At 34.0% G+C, this 22739-nt stretch overlaps 3 protein-coding genes across 17 annotated transcripts in view; 2 read left to right on the top strand and 1 right to left on the bottom strand.

Moving 5' to 3' along the window:
- The window catches only part of Miga (mitoguardin), a 53881-nt gene extending 52992 nt beyond the window's left edge, over window positions 1-889 (top strand). Inside the window, exon 10 of the mRNA XM_068765338.1 lies at window positions 356-889. Within this exon, the coding sequence (XP_068621439.1) occupies window positions 356-670 (315 nt within the window). The 3' untranslated portion in view covers window positions 671-889. The remainder of the gene's footprint in view (window positions 1-355) is intronic.
- A 4600-nt stretch (window positions 890-5489) lies between these two features.
- On the bottom strand, window positions 5490-17941 carry mxt (Eukaryotic translation initiation factor mextil). Of its 12 annotated transcripts, none has more exons than XM_068765549.1 (13): window positions 17918-17941; window positions 17346-17470; window positions 16722-16875; window positions 16020-16173; window positions 15748-15949; window positions 15313-15384; window positions 14890-14950; window positions 14262-14409; window positions 12815-12952; window positions 12007-12190; window positions 10206-10283; window positions 8937-9055; window positions 5490-6162 (listed from the first exon to the last, which is right to left on the bottom strand). In XM_068765549.1, exons 2-13 carry the CDS (start codon window positions 17464-17466, stop codon window positions 6058-6060), a joined length of 1536 nt encoding a protein of 511 aa, XP_068621650.1. In that variant the 5' UTR covers window positions 17467-17470; window positions 17918-17941; the 3' UTR covers window positions 5490-6057. The 12 variants fall into 12 exon arrangements, with proteins under 12 accessions (XP_068621650.1, XP_068621648.1, XP_068621651.1 ...); XM_068765547.1 differs by lacking the exon at window positions 17918-17941 and adding an exon at window positions 17632-17867; XM_068765550.1 differs by lacking the exon at window positions 17918-17941 and adding an exon at window positions 17632-17867 and having other exon boundaries at window positions 8937-9035.
- Window positions 17942-18518: 577 nt separating this feature from the next.
- The window catches only part of Piezo (piezo type mechanosensitive ion channel component), a 63987-nt gene continuing 59766 nt past the window's right edge, over window positions 18519-22739 (top strand). For all 4 annotated transcript variants that reach the window (XM_068764950.1, XM_068764949.1, XM_068764948.1 and 1 more), the window contains exons 1-2: window positions 18519-18680; window positions 19227-19298. In XM_068764950.1, the coding sequence (XP_068621051.1) occupies window positions 19235-19298 (64 nt within the window). In that variant the 5' untranslated portion in view covers window positions 18519-18680; window positions 19227-19234. The remainder of the gene's footprint in view (window positions 18681-19226; window positions 19299-22739) is intronic.

Genomic DNA, 22739 nt, shown 5'->3' with positions numbered 1-22739 from the left:
ATGCCCATCGAAGATATGACCATTACACAGTTGCGTATATAGCTATATGGCCGTATATACCATAAAGTTTAATATGGTTTTATTTAAAAAAAAATCAAAAACAATAGATAAAACAGTATGTATGAGTCAATATTTCACAAATACTTTAAATATTTAATACTGCTATTTATTGACATTTTTAAATTAGTTTACATTTCAAAATTTAACGTATATTATTTAGGTCGGTCACTCCAAGTTTGTTCTTACTTAAAAGCATGCCTACTTAAAAAAATAAATAAAGGTGAAAATTACAGGTCAGCCTTTGTAAATGTATAATTTTTTTTTTCGGTTCATTCATATAGAAAGTTTATTTCAGGCTCTGACGACAGCGGTGTGGTCAGTTATCAAAGCGAAACGGCGCTACCTGCAGTACCCGGACGGGTTCATGGCACATTTCTACTCAATCTCCGAGCACCTGCTTCCAGTCTTGGTTTGGGGCTTCTTAGGACCTAGAGAGCGTCTTCGGGATGTCTGCGATGCTTTCCAGAACGAAGTAGTCGGTTATATTACTGACTTGTTCAGTTTCCAGAAGTGTCGATACACCACTGTCGAGGACCTGGCTGAGGATATCATGCAGCACGCAAGGTCTAGAGCCGCTAATATTACAGATAAACTCTCGGAAAGAATCTAAATAATAAGTTAGTATAAGAAAATAGTTGAACCGTTTCTAATACTCTTATATTAATTGATAGCCTCAAACAAGAAGTAGCGATATCTCCTGGTCGACTATAGCGTCTAGTAGGATAGTATGTAGCCAAGAATATATAAATTTAGCTTAGTTCAGTATTAAAACAAACCTGTTGTGAACGTTTATACTATGAACAACGTTGTATTCGACTTTAATGCGTTAATTTACCCGTTATGATAATAAAATAACAATTATGCAATTATAAAACTAAATGTAATTAGTTATTAGCTGAAAATATAATATAAAAATGAATAAATCACTAAAAAAAAGTTATAGTGGAACACAATCTGTTCCAAATACAAAAATTATTAAAATTATATTGTTCATATTTCAAATATCGGAAATTCGTAAATTTAAGTAACATAAACGTTATATATGTAATTAACTATCCACGCTCGCTTCGCGTGGCCCGCGCTGTTTTCTAGGTCATTTTATGAAATTTATCAATTAGTAATTTTAAACATGTCAAAAAAATATTCTGGTCAAGTTTTATACCTTTGTTAAGTAAAAAATGCTTACGATGGTCCTCATAAGAAGGCACAAGGACACGCAAAGTGTAATGGAGAGTGCTATGTTTCGAGTTTCGCTGCGAGTCAACAAGGGGATTCACAAAACTAAGGTGTTATACTAACGTACGTAGTTTGTGGAATTACTCGTCTAACGTGGTAATGAACGGGGTACATAGCTCGTGCAATGGATGGCCGTTAGGGCGGAAAGGTTCTCGAGTCGCGATATGACGATATTTGTTAGGATTGTGAGAAGTCGCTGGATGCGGGAGAGCATAGGAGCTATAACTTGAAAACAAGATTTTTAATAAACGCCCATCAGTTATAGCAGAGTAGCGCAGTGTAAGCGAGCTGGATTCATAACCTTTCATAGCAATGCAAGGTGGTGGCTAATTGTTGTTTAAAAATAAAGTACAAGATAGACAATACACTCAATAAAACTGTAATCGACGAAAAACTATACTTAGACAAAAACAGAACTGTGACCTGCAACTTGGTGACTCCTTTTTCGTCTTAACCGTCTAAAATAAGGTTATATCCGTTCATAGCTGACCTCTAATTGTTCAAGGCAATATTCCAATAAAATTTCATGTCTTAAAATTTTATGATTCCTGAGATATTATGATGAGCCAGTACATATGTGGAAATATATAGATAATTTACAATTTAAATCCTTATGTCGCTTTGTAAATAAGTCCTTGACACCTACAATTAAGTGATGGCATTGCGCTGGTATTTATACTGCGGCAGCTAATTATTTTTTTTATTAACAATACAAGAACTAATGAACAGTTTAATGATCGCATTTAAATTCATTGCATCAACGCTATTTTGTATTTGCTAAGCGACCATTACATATAAGGTATTCAAAACAATACATCTACAGTTATTTTTATGCTTAAATATTAAGGCGTCTTCACTTAGTCAAAGAAATTTAAATTACCAAAAGAAAATAAATTACGAAAAGAGTCTACAAGGATGCATGTCTTCTCGCCCACTTTCATCTCTTTTCGAGTCAAAAATGCTTTCCATAATAAGCCAAGCAACTAAAACATATATCCCAATATTAGATCTGTGATTTTGGTGACATTATTTTACAATATTTGTGTTAGTTCTGCAACATTTATTCCTGAACTTTTAGCCATCATACATTAAAGTTATTACACAGCCTTGCCTATTAGATGTAATTAACGCTTAACAAATTAACTGAAAAATGCAAAGTAATTAAAGTTCATATATTTAATGAGTAAATAGAAAAATGTATACTTTTATATTTTAATTTAAGGTGTAATGATTTTCATAACTTCATAAATATTTATTGGATATTAGGGAAAATTACATTCCTAATTTATCGCCCTTGTGTTCTGAGTTACGTTTGTTATAGTAGTAAGCAAAAATGACATTTACGTTATATTTAATTACAATAGAGGGACAAACTTGTCAAAAGTTAATTATAATTTATTAATGTCAAATATTATTTATTGTTTTTATTTTATGTTTATCATATTTATTTATACTTCAAACAACAGCGCATAAAATGTAATTAATGTAGTCCGACCTAAACTTATGTACCGCGCTTTAGGTTAGCGGTACAACGGTATATAAAATTATAATCAATTGGCAAATAACATGTCCAAAAAATAAAGTTCCATTAAAATTCAATACAATCTTATCTTAAATATTTATATTCACAATATTAATTACAATACTAATGATTATTTACAAGAGTAATGTACACATGTATAACGTGCGAAAAAATTTTCGTTACCCACCAATGTAAATTAATTATATTGTTTTATGCAAAAACATTTTTTTACAGTATTTGTAATTTTAATAATCTATCATGACACATCTGTTGTCAGATTAGATAAGCAAATATCGTGTAAGCTGTTAGACGATAATTAAGTACCTTACGGATATATTACCATTCGATCCTTTAATTCATAGCAAAAAACATTCGGTTGTTCCGTTTTCTTTGTTTGATGAATGTATATAAATCTGTGTTTACGTGTACAAATGAATAATATCGAGACTAATTTACGTATTATAGTACTATCTAAACAGCGCAGTGGCAATGGAAGACTGGTTTTTACCTCGTCCCCCTCGCTGCATTTTTCTAAGGCGCGGTACAGCAATTTTGGTAGCACTATTTCCTGATTTTATGTCAAATGCATTTACACATAAATTGTACATAAGTATTTTATTATGAATCTTGATTAGCCATATTTGTCTATGTAATTGTATATTTAATGCATTATTGTGAATATATCCCTAAAGCTAAAACTGTTTTTTAATTAAATTTGTGAAACAAGAACTCTTGTATATGAAAACTCATATACACGCAAATCTCTATTAATTCTCTGATTCTCTTAACGTTGCCACCTGTTGTGTACTGTCGCCATTAGATGCGTTTACAAAGCAGCAGCAGTTATTATTATTCTCCTGTTTTTGGTAAAAGTTCTTACTAACATTGTACACACAATAACCGTGCCTTGTGTAGTGTTCTTTTAATAAATTGGTTTTATTGGAATTTCAGACGTAAAAGAAATAAAAATTATTACTATTACTAAAGGTATATAGCTCACAGAACAGGAAAATAAAACAGTAGATCCTTAGTTTTATAATAACTGCTTGGCTAACATTTCACCGAGATACGGTCCTCTTGGGCGTCCTTGAATCAGAATACTAAAGACAAGTGTGCCCTGGAGCCTTTGCGTTATAATGCCACTTCATGGATCGTTCTTTCAAGCAATATAGGAGCTCGCAGGTCTCTTAGTTCGATAATAAGATTAGATGTAGCGGCACGAGCATGGCTTTGATTTAAGCTAAATGCCATCTGCGCTTTGCCATTTTCAAACTGCGATAACTGTAAATGTCAATAAGGCAACAATGGCCATCTGTGAAAAAGAAACAGTTGTAGCAGTGGACAGGAGACATAGCGCGCAGAATTGACGACCGCTTGGGCCCTAAGGCTCTGGAGTGCGACCACAGACCGACCACCCCCAAGGTAACAGACGACTAGGCAGTCATTGGAAAATATTAAATGCAGGCTGCTTCTAGCCGGTCCTATTGGAAATTTATGGTAATAGGCTTATATCTAGCAGTGAACGTCCTAAAACTGAAAAGATGAAAATAAAACACATAGATTTATTAAAAAATTTAGTATATTATAAATTTCCACAATATAATCCAATATTTGAGAAAACAAAAGAAAATAAACCTCTAATTAAAATTTCAAATAAAGAAAAAAAAATGTTTTACCATAGAGCACCGTGCCAAAATTTAAATTCTTTAATAATTAAATGATTATTTGAGATACTACATTTACTACGTGCCGTTCACTTTAAAAATGCTACTTTACAGAAGAACATTTTAATATTTGAACAAGTAGGAAAGACAACGTTTATTGATGGTTCAGTTCCCTTAGAATTATTTAAATGTTCAATAAATTTTTTCACAATCCTTATCATTGTGAATATGAACAGTCTTCATAAAGTCCTCTTTATAATAAATATTTAATATAACTTAGTAAAATAGATGTAGGAAGCCTGACGGTGTTATATGATGTATTATATATCTCATATATGTTAATTCGAGCTTCTAACAAATTTATTTGGTTTAATACACAGCAAATAGATTGCGGTTTCATAAATAAATGTTTAAAACATTATTTATATAATATAGATTTAATCATATAATTATACGCAGTTAAAACAACGTTGATTGCTAGGCTTCCCGTGAAATATAAAAGCTTACAGAGTAGTGAGAATCGACCCCTACGAGGCAGGACTAGACTCTATAAACCAATATATATATGAGTACACAATCACACAGAGAAATGCATGCATTCGTCTTATATTAAATGGAATCTCTCAATGACGTTTGTTAATTGTCAATATTTACATCAAAGGCGTCTAGTCACGTGTATATGAAAGTTACACAACAGTAAAGGTATTTGTAAGATATTTGTTCTAATAATACAACAGAGAAATATTAAGGCTTCGTTTTACAAACACATTTCTTGCAAACTGTTACCTAGTCAAAATTTTCCAACGCGGAGTGTTTACTAATAAATCTATACGCTGTAAATGGACGCATATAACTATCACAATTATCAAAGATTCGCATACAAAATTTAAATATATTAATAATATTTAGCTAAACAGAGTATAATATACCAACAATAAAAAAAAATTAAATAAATTTGGTAAGCTAATACTTTTAGTAAAATAAGTCCGCTACATTAGTATAGCAAAAAGAATCCAAAATATGGAAGGCTGCCAAAACATACTGTTTATACAAGTCACAGATAATATTTTTCTACACAGAAAAAAAATATTAAAAGCATAAAGTGCGACCTAACTAAAAATTATCACCTTCTCTGCTACTATAGTAATGACTGATATGATTGCTGCGCGTTAGATCAAGGTATATTTTAATAGTGAAAATAATTTAGTATCTCGCCCGGAAATTCGCGTGCGAAAATTAAGGTGTATGTGTGCTCGTGCAAATTTAACAAAATATCAGAGCAACAGACGATTATCTACTGTCTTTGTTACCTATTTCATTATTCTTTGATGATGACTTTTTTAGAAAAACTTTAATTTTTAGTGAAAGTTAAAAACGTTTACTTCTTGCATTATAGCAAAAAATTTCTTGTGACTACAGATTAACTATTTGCTACATTTACTCGTTAAGTTTGTAAAGTAGTGATCTGGTTTGTAGAGAAATATTAAACAGGATATTTAAAGAGATGACAATCGCCCTTAGCTGAAAATGCGTTGGTGACTGTGGGCGGGCGAGGCGTGAGGCGCGCGTGCGCGTTTACTCAGGTTCAGGCGAATCGGGCGCGTCCAGAGCGGCGACGGTGGTGGCGACAGCAGCGCGCACCTTCTTCAAGTAACTGGCGCTGTCGAACTCCAAGCAACTCTGTCGAAATCAGTCTTTAGAATTACTAAATTACCATTCAAAACTTCTATTTACTAAAGCACTCTAGGTGTACAAGCCCAACGTGTATTCGTAAATATATACTTTGTAAGAAGTTTGCTTCCAGATTAAGTTATTGTTAAGTTTCTAGATTTAGTTCAATTTTTCATCATCGATAACTAGAGTATTAGAGAGAGAAAGCAAGTTGTAAAAAATAAAGCCGGCGTATGAATGAAAAGTAATCTATTCGAAAGCAATAAACCGTACCAATAGAACTTCCACCACAATCTAAATATTTTGCCCTCAGTCATCTGTTTGGGTCATAAAATGGAACAAATTGTACAACCTTCCGTTAAGTGGAAGGTTTATAGGCGCCATGACAAAAAAACAATTATACTGAAAACATTTTCGTACGTTACCTTAATTAGAGTCCGTCGTTAAATAGCGGCAACATTAACATATATACCATAGTTATTTTTATGCAAGGAATCCTTATTTCTTCGCCTTAACTCAAGACCGACTTTACCGATTTCATTCAACATTTTTTACAAGTTTCTTAATACTTCTAAGAATTGTAAACAATAAAAAATGCATTGAACTAGGAAAACTAGAAAATGACTACTGATACTGCACATTTGACAGTTCGTTATGAACATCGCGAGTGCGGCAGTTCGTTTTGAACTTTGCGACAGCACACGCGTTAAAAATTTCATTTTTTTAGATTTAATAGCAACATTGGGTCAGTATTTACTAATATAAAGTGATCCCATTTTTTCCGTTGGAATGCGACAGGCAACTTCTGCGCCCAACTCAAATATCTAGGCACTTCTTTAATCGCACCAAACTTATAAAGGCACCACAGCGACTTAAACTCAGTGTATTTTTAATTAAATCCTTTAGTGATCATTTGAACTTCCTAGTAACATTATATATAGCATTATGGGTTTATTGTAATTATTGACACGAAAATTTAAAATCAACGGAATAACAATAATATTTTAAAGAAGGTCCACTTATATGTTCATCATCTGTCAGCAGTTAGACGCCCACTGCAACATGAAAGCCCCTCAGAGATCGCTACGATGATCTGTTCCGCACTGCCCGCATCCAGCGACTTCCTGCGATCTCAACAATGCCTTACTGTACTGTTTTATTATCAGTGTTGGCACTGAGGCGTTGATGTTGGTGGTTATGTATGCGAACAATTGGTATCTTAATTTTATGCATTCACCACAACCGTTATTTTATCTATATTTACCTTTTAGCTGTTCCCCTAAGTATTTACATTTACATATATTAACAACAACTCCCAAGTCACATGCAAAAGCCACGGCACACAGTACCATAGAAAGGCATCAGTTACTACACTACAGGCATCGAACGTGAAACGTAACGAACACCTAGTAGATAGATAATAGATGTTAGTAGGTAAGCAACAGAACAAGCAAAAAAACGCATAATTTAAACTTTTTATTGAAAAAGAAAAATCAATTGACAATGACCAAATAACACTATAGAATTTAACAATTCAAGTAAAACAACAATAAAACATCACCTCGCTAATTACAATGCATTAACATAGTTACAATCCGTCGAGTACAGTAAGCTCTACCTGTAGCGAACCTCCCGCGAGTAACCGTTCTGTCCGAGCAGCGTGAACAAACGAGAACAATTTGTAGGAACTCTCCAAAATATAAATAAATTCAAAACATCATACGTAAACGACTTAACAATAACATATAATAACGAAAAAATTTCCAGGGTAAACATTAGTATATAATTATACACTGGCCAAATTTATCAGTCTTATCGAATAGCGGTCACGAAAATATCAAATACTAAGTCTTCACGCCATAATACCCCGCGGGCTCGTCGTGCACGCAGTCGTTCTAAAATTAATCGTTCAGTCTTATCATAAACAAATAACGTCACTCTTATACTAATGTGATAAGGTACCCTTAGTGTAGGAAAAAGCTTAGATTGTAAATTCCCTAGGAATAGAGAGCCCTGGGGATTCGCTATTACCAATTTCATCATTGAATTTAATACTGTTAGAATGCACATCACAGCGAGTTTTAAAAATATTATTATTAAAGCTTTTATTTGTTTAGTAAATACGTAATGCTGAAGCAAAAAAGCATAGTGCAGCAGAATCGAATGCACTTTACTGAAATTCGGCGTAAAAAAATATTAATTTGTATTTGTACCAGAAAACTATGTTAAAAACAAATTTAACGATTGAATAACACACATTCGAGTCTGCAAATGTTTGGCAATTATCGAACGAGCACGTGACGAAAGCAAAGCCGCGTGGTCGACGATAGGAAGCGGGCGGAGATGGATCGCAGCGGTGCTTTACAGTTGCTCAGCGGCACTCCGGCCGCCCGCCGGCGCCTCGCCGTGCTGCCGGGGAAGGAAAGGTTTCGGCAAAGATCCGGAATTAATTAGCGTGCCGCACAACATGCAACTGCGTTGTTAGCACTATCACGACGATGCAAAGGGGACTCCTAACGTATTGGTAAATCTAGACGTTTTCTACCATACGAATAGGAAATAGTAAGAAATGTTGAAGGCTAGGACACGTTGGCTGAAAAACAGTTAGTACAATGTCAGTAGAAGTTACGGCAGAGCAGCGCGGCGAGGTAATTCGGGTGGTGTAGTGGGGGCCAAACGCGGAAGGGTGCGAGCAAGCGCTGCGAGACGGGCGCAAGCGGGGCATGGGGTGCGTGCGGGGCGTGCGGTGCGTGCGGAGGCCGTGGCTCGCGGCGCGGAGTTACCTTGCGCGCCAGCTCCGGCGGAAAGGCGGCCAGCCCTGCGGGCGGCAGCTTGCTGAGCGGCGAGTCCGCGTACTGCACCAGCGTCTCGTACGTGTACGTCTGCCGCGCACCCGCCGCACCTGCGACATGCGATACTGTACGCGCCCTAACGGTTCCAGCCGACAGCTGCCTAACAGCTTACAAAATGTACGCAACAAAAAAGAGATGAGCGTATATGTATCTACTAAGTGATTGGAGCCTTGAATTCTCTACAAGTAGATTGGGGTCTAGGTATCTATAGAGATTAAGTTCTAAGTATCTTTAAAATTGGGGTCTAGGAATCTAAAAAGAGATTGGAATATCGGTCTATTAACGAATTTGAAGTCTTTACTGCTCTTTCATTAAAAATGTAGTTTACCGACTTGTCTGTTCTGTGAATTGTCCCGATGAAGCTGTAAAGGCTCTCCGATCTAACAGCAAAATCATCAGCAGAAGCAGTGATATTAAAAATTTTAGCAACAAGTTTTTAAAATAATTGAACAATATTAATGAATCAAAAATATTTAATAATCATAATAGAAATAACACTGGCTGCAGAACTTTACAAGATTGTTTTATCTGTTGCAAGTTTCTTCCTTTTAATATTCCCACCCATGACATAAATTTAAAGCTAAACATAAACTGTGCACCCATTTTTCTATTAGAAAAATAACATCGGGCATTCAGGCCTAAATAACCCTTCTAATAGTTAAAATTAAAACAATTTGACTAAGTATACATGCTCCGCGACGCAAGGCCTCCTTTTTGTTGTTGCTAATGTTGTATTAATCAATCAATGAATCTTTTTGCGAGAACTGCAAACTGTAATCAAAACGACAAAGCAATCTGTGCAGTTTCCCCTTATCTAACAGTCACTTACATGCCAATTCACACACAACACTATTAATGACTGACTTTTGCATGCTGGTTTTACATGAATTGGGTCCATTGTCCACGCTGGAAGACTCAGGCGTGCAGACATCCCCATTGCTAATGTAAATAACGCCGTGGATAACGGACCCAAGGTTATAAGTATAAATATATAATCATAAATGACAATATGTTAGAATTGTTAATTTAAGTGATGATACTAAAGTACTATATATGTATATAATATGATATATATACTATATAATACTTAATGGAGTCCGAATACGAGTTTTGTTTATTGGCCTTAGAAGAGTGACAGTATATAAAAGGAACGTGAAATTAATAAACAGCGATGACGAGTTGTTTAACGAGCCTCCTTACCTTGGTTCTTGTCGGTGCTCGTGGCGCGAGAGAAGCGCGGGCGGCGTGGCGCCGACTCGCCCTCCCCGGCCCCCGCCGCTGCACACAACGTATCGCGCGCGTCACGTATCACGTCGCGTCAACTCTTCGCGCCACGTAACGTCACGCCACCAAACGATACCGCGGCCGTTTATTGCGACCCAATCTCTATTTATAACTAACTACCTTAAGCCTGCTGGATTAACCTTCCGGTAGAAGCGTTCAAGAATGTAATACAGGAAGCGAGCGCGCGTCATTTTTTATTACAGCAAACTTATCAATTAAAATTGTCTGTTGATGTTTCACTGGCGGACACATTATTTGCATAAATTATTATTAATGTTAATAATTATTGTTATATATAAAATTTATTCATAAAAAATATTTCAAAGCTCTATTTTTATTCATATAAAATGAATGATACCTTAAAGTAATGTCAATTGTTGGTATTATCCAATGATGAATATGAATCATTGCATTTACCACATATTATTTACGCCGTAAAATAGAGCACTTTATGGATGTTTTCAAAAGGATCAATAGTCACTAAAATGGACAATTAAATATAAAATACGCAACCAAACTGCAAGTAGACCCTGTACACATGTTTTCTTAGAATAAAATATAAATAAATTATTCATTTGAAAGTTCAATAAAAGCAGGTCCCCATATAACAATATAGTCGTAAATTTTACTTCAGCGCGCCCGCTCCTAGGTTCGAAAATTAAGTTACGAAAACAAAAAACTTAAGTGCTATCTGTGGTTAACATTACAGTACATTTTGATTTTGCACGTATTGAATTTTTAAAAATAAAATAAGACAATAAATACGTAGACAAGCCATTCTCTTGGACCAAGAGTTACTTAGACTCTTACAAGAGACCATGGCAGTTACTTATAACTAAATAGAAATTGGATCACTTAAGTTAACAGGCGGGTGATTGAGATTAATTGATAAATGGTTATTAAATCATGAAAATATTTATAAAAATTTGGAAAACACCCAGCCTCAGCCGTGTATCGAGATGTCAATGAGATTTAAAAATATTAATACAAATATAATACATGAAACAAATATATAGTAACCAACAAATAAATAGTGGCAACAATTTTGTATTTTTAACTGTGGCAATATAATGATTTTTCTATACATATAACAATAAACTATGATATCCAAATAATATTAAGCTACATGCTTCAGTCAGTCTCTACTGTTTGAGAAATAAAAGAAACCATCAATTGTAAAACAGCACACACCCATTTTCCATCTTCAAGCCAACATGCCATTGACTATAGTAATTAATTAGTTTGTTGTATTTTCTATATTCGTGCGATTATATCAGGATGCAAACTATATCAGATTGAATAACAGTTAGTTGATTTCACTACTAAAGGTGAACGAACATTGATTTTCAAAACAATTCAGAGTAAAGTGTATGAGCAAACTTGCAGTGTCTTAAAGGTTTTAGATCAGAATTTTTAACTAATATAGTAACTCACCGTCGATAATGTGTTTATAAAGCAATTGAATGTTTTGTTCCTAATGTTAATTTAAGAATTACTGGATAGACACAGCATTCTACTCATAAAATTAAAAAAACGGTAATGTATAAAATGTTTGTGTTTTGTCAAGGCGTTCACACTGCTGCCTAAGTGGCATTTGCAGTTTCTATGGGTGCTAGGGAGACCAGGCCTGAGACTTCTTAAAATATCGATGCTCGCACCCTGTACATGTAGTTTCCTTGTACACAGGCGGCGGCTTGCGAAAGCGCTTGTGCATTACCTTGGCCATCGTCGGCGGCGTGTGTGGGCGCGAACACGTCATCGTCGCCATTGAGCGCGTCGTCGCGCAGCAAGAGCGCCGCGCCGGGCCGCTGCGACAATGTGAAGAAGTCGCCCGACCCCGCACCCAACGCCTCTAACGCGCCGGCACTCTCAAAGTATTCGTCTAGGACTAGCTTCGCGGTCTGCCGATCAAACATCACAAATAACACGCTCTCCCTAATAACGTATTATATAGAATATGTATATCCTTCTTTTTTAGTATAGTTTTTATTATGTACATCATCATATCAGCCGATAGACGCCCACTTCTGCTGCGCCCACCCACGCATAGGCCTTTCCCAAATATCGCCATGATGACAAGTCTTGCGCTGCTCGCATCCAGTGACTTCCCATGTCGTCAGTCAGTGGGTGTTGGTGGGCGGCTTACCCACGCCGAGTCTACCGGCTCGGGGTCGCCACTCGAGAATCTTCCGGCCCCAAGGCCATTGGTTGCAATAGCGATGTGCTGCTACCCACGCCGACTGCCTATTCAGATGAGCAATTTTTCAAACTACATGTGACCTGTGTTATTCTGCAGATCTATTTCTGATTTATGTATATTTATATCCTATAGCATATGTTGCTATAATTAATTATTCTATAACATTTTCATACCTTCTTACTAATTATATCTCCATCTCCACTAACTTGGGTAGGCTGATAGACAATGGCTACAAAGCATAGTCTGCCATTACACAATTGTAGAAAAGTAAATAAATAAATACATAATATAGTTAATAAAGTAATTAAAATGTTCAAAATCATACTTTAACGAGATCCAAATTATTTCCCGTGATCTTAATGGAATGTTGGCCAAAAGTCACAGTGTGCTTATACTCTCCAAGTGCAGCGTCATTCGTGGAGAAACTATGGAGAAGAGCACGTGTATTGTTGTGGGGCGACTTCTGAAATGAAAAGCAAACATATATACATATATATTATTTTACATTGTGCCTATCTTGTACCTAATAAGTGAATCAAAATATCAAGGATATAAATGTTTCGTCATGAATATTCTATTATTTCTAAACAACAATAGCTTAAAGACAATTGTTATTCACAACATGCTATTCTTTTTAATTTACACTAAATTCTCAAAAGTTAATTGAATTGTAATAACATGAGACTTAACTTGTGTTCTATGGATACTGTAGAAGTATCGGCCCCATTGTTTGTTCCCCATCCATTTAGCCAAAGGGTGTTGGGAATACTCATTGCAAAGTTTTGGCATTTATTTTCACCGACCCAGTTACAATAGTGCTCCTTTGGTACCCAATACCAGAAATGAACGGATGTTTCCCCTAGACAGGCCTAAATCCTTCAGCAGCTATAATTGCTGCTATACCTCTTGCATCACCACTACACAAAAATTCATCACAGTAGTTTCTTAATGACTATATATCACCATGTACTGTATCTACTCATTACTTTATTGTATTGTTCATACCATAACCATCATCTAACCATAAATGCTATGCAGACTGATTTTTTTGCATTGAGCAATGGGAACATGCATAAAACAGACTATGTTTATCTCTTGTACACACATAGAAAGTGACAATCATTACCCGCAGTGCTTAACCGCCATTAGTTTACCACTGCTCTGTACTGGTGGTTATTTATTTATTAACCTTATTTCTAACTTTGGGTCATCTATAGTGATTGTCATTCATTCCCTAGTTCGAAAGTGGTCCCAGTGGCCCATGTGAGACTCCAAGTGCGCATTGGCGTGAAAAAAATGGGGTTTCATAATTCGTAAACAGGGTACCATAAAAATTTATCTACTTTTGATAGTGAAGAACTAAAATGTTGGCATGACTTCAAACGCCAATGAAAAGTATTTTAAGAACTCCAGCCCTTGTTACTTATTGCAAGTAATAATATGATAATTTGCATTATCTATATTCACTACGTGTCGAGATTAGACGAAAAAGCTGATTTTTTATAGAGTTTTGAATATATGGTTGAGATATAGATAGCTCTACAAACCAGATCATTTTTGATCATGGTCTATAAAAAGTCTAGGAACCTCTGATTAGAATGACTAAAAATCCAAATTTGAAAGAAATACAAAATTAAATTGTAATGGCTCGCTTGTAATGGCTTCTTCAACTTAAAATATAGTAACTTATGGTTCTAAACTCAGTTTTTTTGTTCAATCACTCTCACAAAGGCATGGTTATAACCGACGATGATGATGTGTTAAGAAAGAACCTCGCGTTGAGCGGCGCGCGGTGTGTCGTCGGAGCCGTTGGAGTCGAGTGAGGCGCGGGAGCCAGCCAGCGCGCCATCCAGCACACCCTCCAGTCTCACCGGCGACGCGTTGCGCCGGATGGTGTCCCCGATTAGATGTTTCGCGTGGCTAAAACACATCGGTGGTTACCTATTACTACACATTACTAAAAACAGGGTTTGGAGAAACTCGTATTTCCCTAATAGAATTTAATTACTGTATACTTCAGTTTTTATAAACACTGTCAATATTAGGAGTGAAAAAAATTCCAGGAATAATTTTTCATGTTAGAAGAAAAAACTCGTGTCAGTGTATTTATTATTATTGGTGAACCAAAATATTTCAAAATTGTTTAAAGAAAGAGTTGGACGTACTATAAAATGAAATGAATACATGCAGTCTTATGCCTCATTTGTTCTCCAAAATTGAAGTAAAGTCAGTACCTGACGATAAATAATGCACATCGACCTTTAAAAAGAGACAATCGTCCGATTGCAATATTTATCGCCGAGTACTGTAATTTTATGTAAGTTTTACCACATACTTTGGGTAAAGAAGAGTTTTACTAAAAACCTTGAATGTTTCACACAAATGTAAAACTATACTCACTTGACATTTTCTTCATTGGGACCCGTTATTTGTACAAGCCTTTCTTTGGCACCAGGACTCACTGGAATAATTAAAACATTCTAATTTCTAATTTGGAATTAAATATGATTAAGATGTGTATTAAATTTATGTTAATATGTTGTGGAAGCTGAAAGCTAAATGCAATTAATAGGCAGTGTATAACATCACTTCTTGTTTACTAACCAACAGTTTTCTTATAGTCATTAATATAACCAAGATTATTAAATATTTCATAATGAATAATCTTATATTAGTGTTTTACACTAAAAACTATACAAATGTTATGGTGATACATATGGTAACATGTAAGGTAGAAAAAGCATTAAGTTGTAGTAGGCAAAGATAGACAGAATCCGCCACACCATGCGCAAGCACCGCCCACTCCGCATTATGCATTCGTACCTCGCTGAAATGATATAATCGTGTCACTTATCTCCTCGATCATGTGCACCCGCCTGCCCTTGATACCCATCACTGCAACACCACAACACAAGTTCAACTTGCAGCACTAACTCCAACTCTTCATTATTCATTACACACCATTTAAAATTTAATCTGATAAATATATATACCCAAGTAAAAAGAAAATTGCTTAAATTTTATCATAAAAAACAAATAAAATCATTAATTACACAATTGATTTTAATAATAAACAAAAGTTTAACAACATGCATTAATATGAATAAACAACTTTACTTAAATAAACTAAGTAGATAAGCAAATTGACTCTATTCATTCCTTGTTTGTATCTAAATTTACTGACATTCATTATCACATGCATTCATTATAGCACTACTACCATATGAATAAAATTATGTTAAGAAATATATGCACTACCTTTTCCAGAGTCTGCGTTTCTAATGACAACTTCATCCTTAGAATAGTTTTTGCCAGGTATTTTAGTTGGCTTTGGAAATTTGCCAGATGGCTTAATGACCTCACCAGGGCCAAGAAGAGTGGGCGGCTCGGTGGGCGCAGCCAGCGTTGGAGAAACCGAGCCACCCATCCCTGACCCTTCCATTGTTGGAACTAGTAGTGGCTAAACAATAAATCATATTAATTTCATTAACCAAGATTAATTTACTTCAAACCACATAAGATCAACTTACCTCTGCATGTGTGCCACGGTGTCTATAATATTGACTCATGTAATCAGATCCTTGCCAATGCTTAGCACGTAATTCAATTAACTCAAGTAGATGTAGTCTCGTTTTCTTGTCCAATCTTTCATCTTGAGAACCATTACGAAATACCACAAAATACCTATAATCAAATTAAAAACATTTAAATGTTTCATTGTTAAAAAAAAAGGTCTATTATACAGGAACCTGCAAAAAATTCACACAAACACTTTTTCTTACAAATCATCTTTTCTTATAATAACTAAAATTACTTTAATTCAAAAAGACCATTCATTTTAGGCTGCACTATTTATTGATTCTTTAATTTTCATATATATCTGAGTGCAATAACTATATCACTTCATTTTGCATAAAATTACAACAAAGGCAAAGAGCAGATTATTATAAAAATTTAAGTAAGATATGCTGGAATTCAAAATTAAAGCATTAAGCATTGGACAGGAATATGAAAAAATGCTGATAAAGTAATATGATAAATTTTTCAACTCTTATGTCAAAGCAAATATTTTACATAATGAAAAGTTTAACATTAGAAATTAGAATTATTTCAAACTATAAATATTAACATAACATCATCTATTGGCGCTGGGCCTACAAGGTGGAAGAATCTACCTATCATTATTTAGCTTATACAAAAAAGATATAATAATGGAAAAAGTATAAACAAACCTATCAAGAAATTCCTTATACAAGGCTTCAAGCTGGGCACCATAGAGTTTGAGATTAGAGTACATGGTCGCTACATTGCTCTGGAGTGCACGGTCATAGTTACCCTGCATCATCTGGTATGCCACACCTTCCGTCAATACTATCAGATCATCAACTGAAAACATGATACCACTCCTGAATATATTTAGGTTTGTACATAGCCAAATACAAATAGGACAATTTGACAATCAAACCAGTCAACATTTTATGCACAATTATCTAAAAAGGAAAGCTTAATTAGCTTAAAAATATTCTATAAATTAAATTCCATTTTATTTATTTTATATAATTTTTAATCCTTATTTTGTAAATAAAAAAATATTTAGAAATATCCCGATTAATTGGCTTTAAATGATTTTACAGTTTAAGCAATGTTTTGAGAATTATTTTATATCAATTTTATTAATACTGGTAACTTAAATATAAATTATTACTTATTTTAAGTTTATTTACAAGTAATCATACCTAAATACAAATATTTACTAGTATTAATCACCCTTTTCAACAAAGTTTGGAATATTTATGAATCTGTATATATAAAATGAAAATTGCCTTTATATGATAAAAGGTATGTAGCATTCTTACCGGAATTAATTTTCACATCTAAAACTGAGTTGCGGTTATGTGCGGAACTGGTCGTGGATTTCAGGGGTCTTGGCACCTCCAGCTTTTTAACCGTGCGGGTCATTTTCGTTAGGGTCGACATGGTGCTGCGATACAAACATTTTGTAAAATAATTATAATTAAAAAAATACTTCACGAGTTACTTTATATTGTAATATTCGGTCGAGGATGTAAGTAACCTTGTCATAATTTATTCATACGAAACAATGGAACAGGAACTCAGCTATCAACAAAATGTGTAACTCACTCATCCATGGCGACAGCGCTTATACACTATATGCACACTAAAACCACTAGCAGAGCAAAAAGCGTGAAAAGTGAAAGTGATGACAATGATCCTAGCGAATAAATTCGGAACAAATCCAATACGTGTTCATTACTCGTAAGATTAGTTTTTCGTGTAATTAAAACAGATTAGCAGAAAAAATTTTGACTTTGAAGAGGATAAATACTTTGCTCGACAAAAAACATTTGGACAAAACAATTGAAAACCATGGAACACAATGAAATAAGAAATAAACAAGAACACTCACCTGGCTACGCCATTAATTCGCAATAAAAATAAATTCTGACTAGTGATGTCCGTTGATATAAAAATTCGATTTTGAAATATTTATATTATTAAACCATTTAGAATTCTCATAATTTTTTGAGTAAATGTAATTTGAATACAAAAACAAAAAGTAAAAAATATGTAAAGGCATCAACATGCACATTAAACCGATACATTTCTAATCGTTAGTACATCCTTATTTTAATGTTGCTAGATAGTAAAATTCTAGAGCATTTAAAAAGAGCCTATTATTAAAATAATATGCTGCCATGGAGTTTTTGATAAATATAAAGATTTATACCAATTATTTATTTGATGGATAACTATAAATTTTACTTTTAATAACCCAATAAGATATTTTATAAATTTTCGTACATGTTATTCATTGCTTATACTGTACGAAAATGTTCTATTTTGTGCCAAAGTGTTCTATTTTGCATATAACAATACAATTTTTGGAAATGAAAATAAATTTTAATTAAATAAAAAGTTAGTAACATTATGAAATGTCTTGCTGTCAAATATACAGTATTATGTCATTTTAAATGTCATTGAATATTGTATGTCTGAAGTGAGGTTGAGGAGGTAGTGTTTTGGTTCGTTAATTCGATCACGGTGTAACGCAAAATGTGTGCAAAGTATGCGAAATTATTGCATCAAAAACTTTTAAAAGTTTAAAGTGGTTGTTTTCAATTACATAAATTTTATTTTATTGTTCAGTTAATTTTAATTTATCGGGAAAGGTATGCATTTTTATGTCCTATTTTCATTCCGAGTATTTCCTTTTTTCATGATCATCAATACTGAGAATTTTATTTATTATGTATATTCGACATCTAATGCATTATGATATTGTAAAATTTGTTTATATTTTAAATTATATATTTCATTCCGAAGGTAGTAAAGTTGTTTTTCCGCCAAATTTTTGAATATTTAATACTTCTTGAAAAATAAATGTGTTACTACTATGGTAAAATGGTCTTATATTTATTAGTAGTAGTCGTTATAGATAATAATAAACCTTTATTTAAAATATAATTTTGTGATGACTGATACACTATTAAACATAACTGAGTGTTTTGTAACAGTTTTTTTCAAATAAGAATTAGGGTGTATAACATTATTAAATTTGTATAGATTCAATTACAGGTGAAGAAGTATTTGATATTAGTCTCAAGTGTTTTATTTATTTAATGTAACTGATTATAAGATGTGGCATATAATTTAAAAACCATCCTCATCCTCTACTTTTAACTATAAAATGTTTACAATATATTTTTCTTTCACAGTTAGCAACATGCATCAATACTACCTAACACTAATATTTGTGCGCCTGGTGCTTCCTGCAGGGCTCCTGTTGGGTAAGGGGAGAATTACATTTCATTTTATTAAAAAACAGATATCACTTTGGAAATGTTTATAATTAGACATACAATTTTTGTTTTATTTGTTGTTCTAAATCATTCATATTAAGCTTTAATATCTCCAAGACTATGTTTTATTTAACCTTTTTATACCTGTTGTCATTTTAAACATATATATTCTGTAGAATAATAGTAGACAATAATAGTAATAATTTGTTTGAGATATGTAAATTATCTGTAAAATAATATCCAAAATTTTATATTTATCCTGAGTCCTCAAATTTTGTTAAAATATTTTATTATGCTAAAATAAATGATTAAGTATCTTTACATTAAGTTACAATTGTGTATAACATGCTAATAAACAGGAATTCAACATCTAACCTAAAGAGAGTACTCATAGTTTGTCTTGCATCATACTATTGTTATAAATTCCCATCACGTTATTTACCAAAACCAAAATATAGATTACGTCATCGTGATTCGAAGACGCCTTTGTTACCTTAGCTATAATGAGGCTATCAAAAACATAAAAAGTGAAGAAAATAAAAAAACATCGTTCACATTATATCATGCCTACGAATTGGTAAATTCGTAAAAATAATTATTAAAAATTTGTGAATCTTATAAAAAAATTGATTTAAGAAAAGATCCAAACTTACGTGAACTTCTTCTTATTATCTAATTTGTCACTTAATGTAAAAATCAAAACGAGTTGTTGTTGTTTTCATTTGATTTCGTCGCATTGCGGTCGACGACTATACCATAGGTATCCTCTTAGGCGTGCCGTTTTCAGGGTGCGTCCTCGCATTTCGTACTGTGACCTCTTGACCGATATGCCCTGGACTTTACCGATGAGCCCTTTTATCTACGCCCGCGCGTACTGGCGCTCATAAATTTGTCATTAAAATTTATTTTGAGACTAATTTTAGATTCAAATATTATCGAATAGATTTGTAGTAGTTTATCATTACTGAAGATTCCATTATTATTATTAAGAAATATTTTTAAAGTAATGATCGTATGTTCAAAATGATAAGTCGCTATGTCTAAACAATGTTATGTTCGATTTTATTTCTTAATATTAGTACATACATTGGACATTTCACCCGTAAGCAGTCCACCACTGGACAAAAGTCTCTCGTATTGTATTTCCACTTTTTGTCTTAACAAGATCGTATTTCCACCTTTTGGGTAGAGAGTAGAAGAGGCCCAGCGGCCAGCTTTTCTGCACGCTATGAGCTTGGTCTCTTTAACGTGACGATCTGATGGGCAATATCAGTGACTTTCGTCAGTCTACGGATCTTCTTATTCTTATTCGAGATCTCATAGATAAATATGGAGCATGGCCCTCTCCATCTTACTTCTCTTGCCTTTAGAAACTCTACCAATATCTCTTCAAGCCGGCGTACGGTTTAGTACACTGCATTTGGAAAATATTGCGCTGCTATTTTACCCCATGAAATAATCAACGAAATAGCCCGCTCCGAGATTCTTTAGGGAGCTCTCTAGTTTAGCTACAGTTAAAGAGTTCTCGACTCTCAAACCTAATAAAATTTGCCCATGACAAAAAAACACAAAAAAGTTTTTTATTGTATCTTGTATCATAATTTGTAAACGATTCCTGTTTACTTTGTGTTCTCGTCAAACTTACTTAAACAACAACAATTACTAAAGAATTTTTAGCTAGGCAATAGCAGTCACGATGCGATCCTCTCAGGTACCCTTCTGTTGATGAGTGATAGCTTAAACCGAGATACTCTCGCGGAGGCCTGTGAGCGTAGTCACACGATGAAGCATCTGCCGACGCGAACTGAGAGCACGACGGCCTCCCAATCCGGTAAAATATAACAGTAGTATGAAACAGTTCGAGCTTCGCTACCTTAGAAGAGGTCTCAGTCTAGGCGCCCTCTGCGTCCTGTCACCTTAACCCTGAAACCGCTAATACCAATTGGACAGCAGTGAAAGTCCGGTCAAAAAAATTCAAGATTTTTGTTGTGACTTTAATTACGTACAACAAAAAAGATATAATTATTTAATCTATGAGAAAAACAAAAAAACAATAAACCATAAAGACACTGATGAAGGCAAAATAAATTGTAAGCAAACAATATAAACTTTGTTGTAGCGAGTTTTTTTTACTGAATGACCTGCTCTGGTCTTGAAAAAATTCCAGGCCAACTAGTCTGTGCCAACTGTTGCACAGACTGCTTGACCTGGAAGAACTGCAAGGTGGAAGTAAGACTTGACATAGGAGAGTTGCGTCCGACGTCACTACGTTGATTAGGTTCGTTAAAAACGAAATACATTTTACATGTTGCTATTTTAAAAGATTGGCTATAGGTGTAAAAACTTTGTTGGGACTCATACGTCAGGAAAAAGCTTGCCAAGTGACCACTTTGAAATAAGTTACATTAATTTATTTTTTCTGTTAAAATGCGACAGGCCAATAAATAGTACAAACTGCAACGACAAATAGTAAACAATAATTGATTTCAATACGTAGCAATCCGAATTCTGAAAACACTTTTTGTTACCATATTATCATTACGTTTATTATTTTTTTTGCATAAGGTGCACCACCATACATACATTAATTGAAAGCAAATGAGTTGTACAATCACTCCTTTAATGCTTTTACATATATAATCAGTCACCCCGTATTAATGTGAACATATAAAATTTACGCTTAGATTTTTTAAGCATTACTTTTAGTATATCAATTCTCAGCTTTCAGTTTGCTACATAGCATGGTTAGTTTCCAGCCATTTTGTACCTTACTACGATTTTGACAAAACTTTATAAGCGATTTTTGTATATTACGTTTATTAACTTAAATGTTTTATGACTTGTCATACTCGTAAAGGACTCACATTCCGACCCTAATTCCCCTATGGCTCATAAAGCCCACAATTTAGGAAACTATTTCGCCTGCCGCTGTTTACAACCATACCTAACTGCTAGCTTCGTTTGAGCTATTTCTGATAACAGTGCTATTTTCATAAACCAAACCTATGACGTTTAAAGGTTGTATAATTTACTTATGTGTTAGTTGTATCGTGTATAAAGACATAGATGGTAGTAAGTCGACAGAATACTAAAATATTTTCGACTAATTAAGCTAATTGCAGATTTTTTGCAGTTAGTCGGATCAGGTATCTTTATCTCTATAGTTCTTGATCGGATTGACAGACAATCTTAGTAACTAAAATTACGAAGTTAATTATGATGTCGTTCCCATTATACAATATTTTTTTTAAAGTAGACGCTTTATCATCTCTTCATTATATCGGGCGATAGACGCTCACTGCAAGGCAGAGGCGTCTACTAAACATTTTTTTTATATCGCCATCTGAACCTCAACCGTCTAATGGTAGTCTTTTTTATAAGGTACAATTTTTCACATTTTTAATTTAGTTATTATTAATTACTTATAAC

The sequence above is a fragment of the Battus philenor genome, unplaced genomic scaffold (genome assembly GCF_028537555.1).
Source record: "Battus philenor isolate CCGP_79_NKW_IND1 unplaced genomic scaffold, ilBatPhil1.0.hap1 SCAF_2, whole genome shotgun sequence".
In the NCBI taxonomy this organism is placed as follows: Eukaryota; Metazoa; Arthropoda; class Insecta; order Lepidoptera; family Papilionidae; genus Battus; species Battus philenor.
Note: the sequence above shows the minus strand (reverse complement) of the source record. Positions and strands in the feature narration are given on the sequence as shown.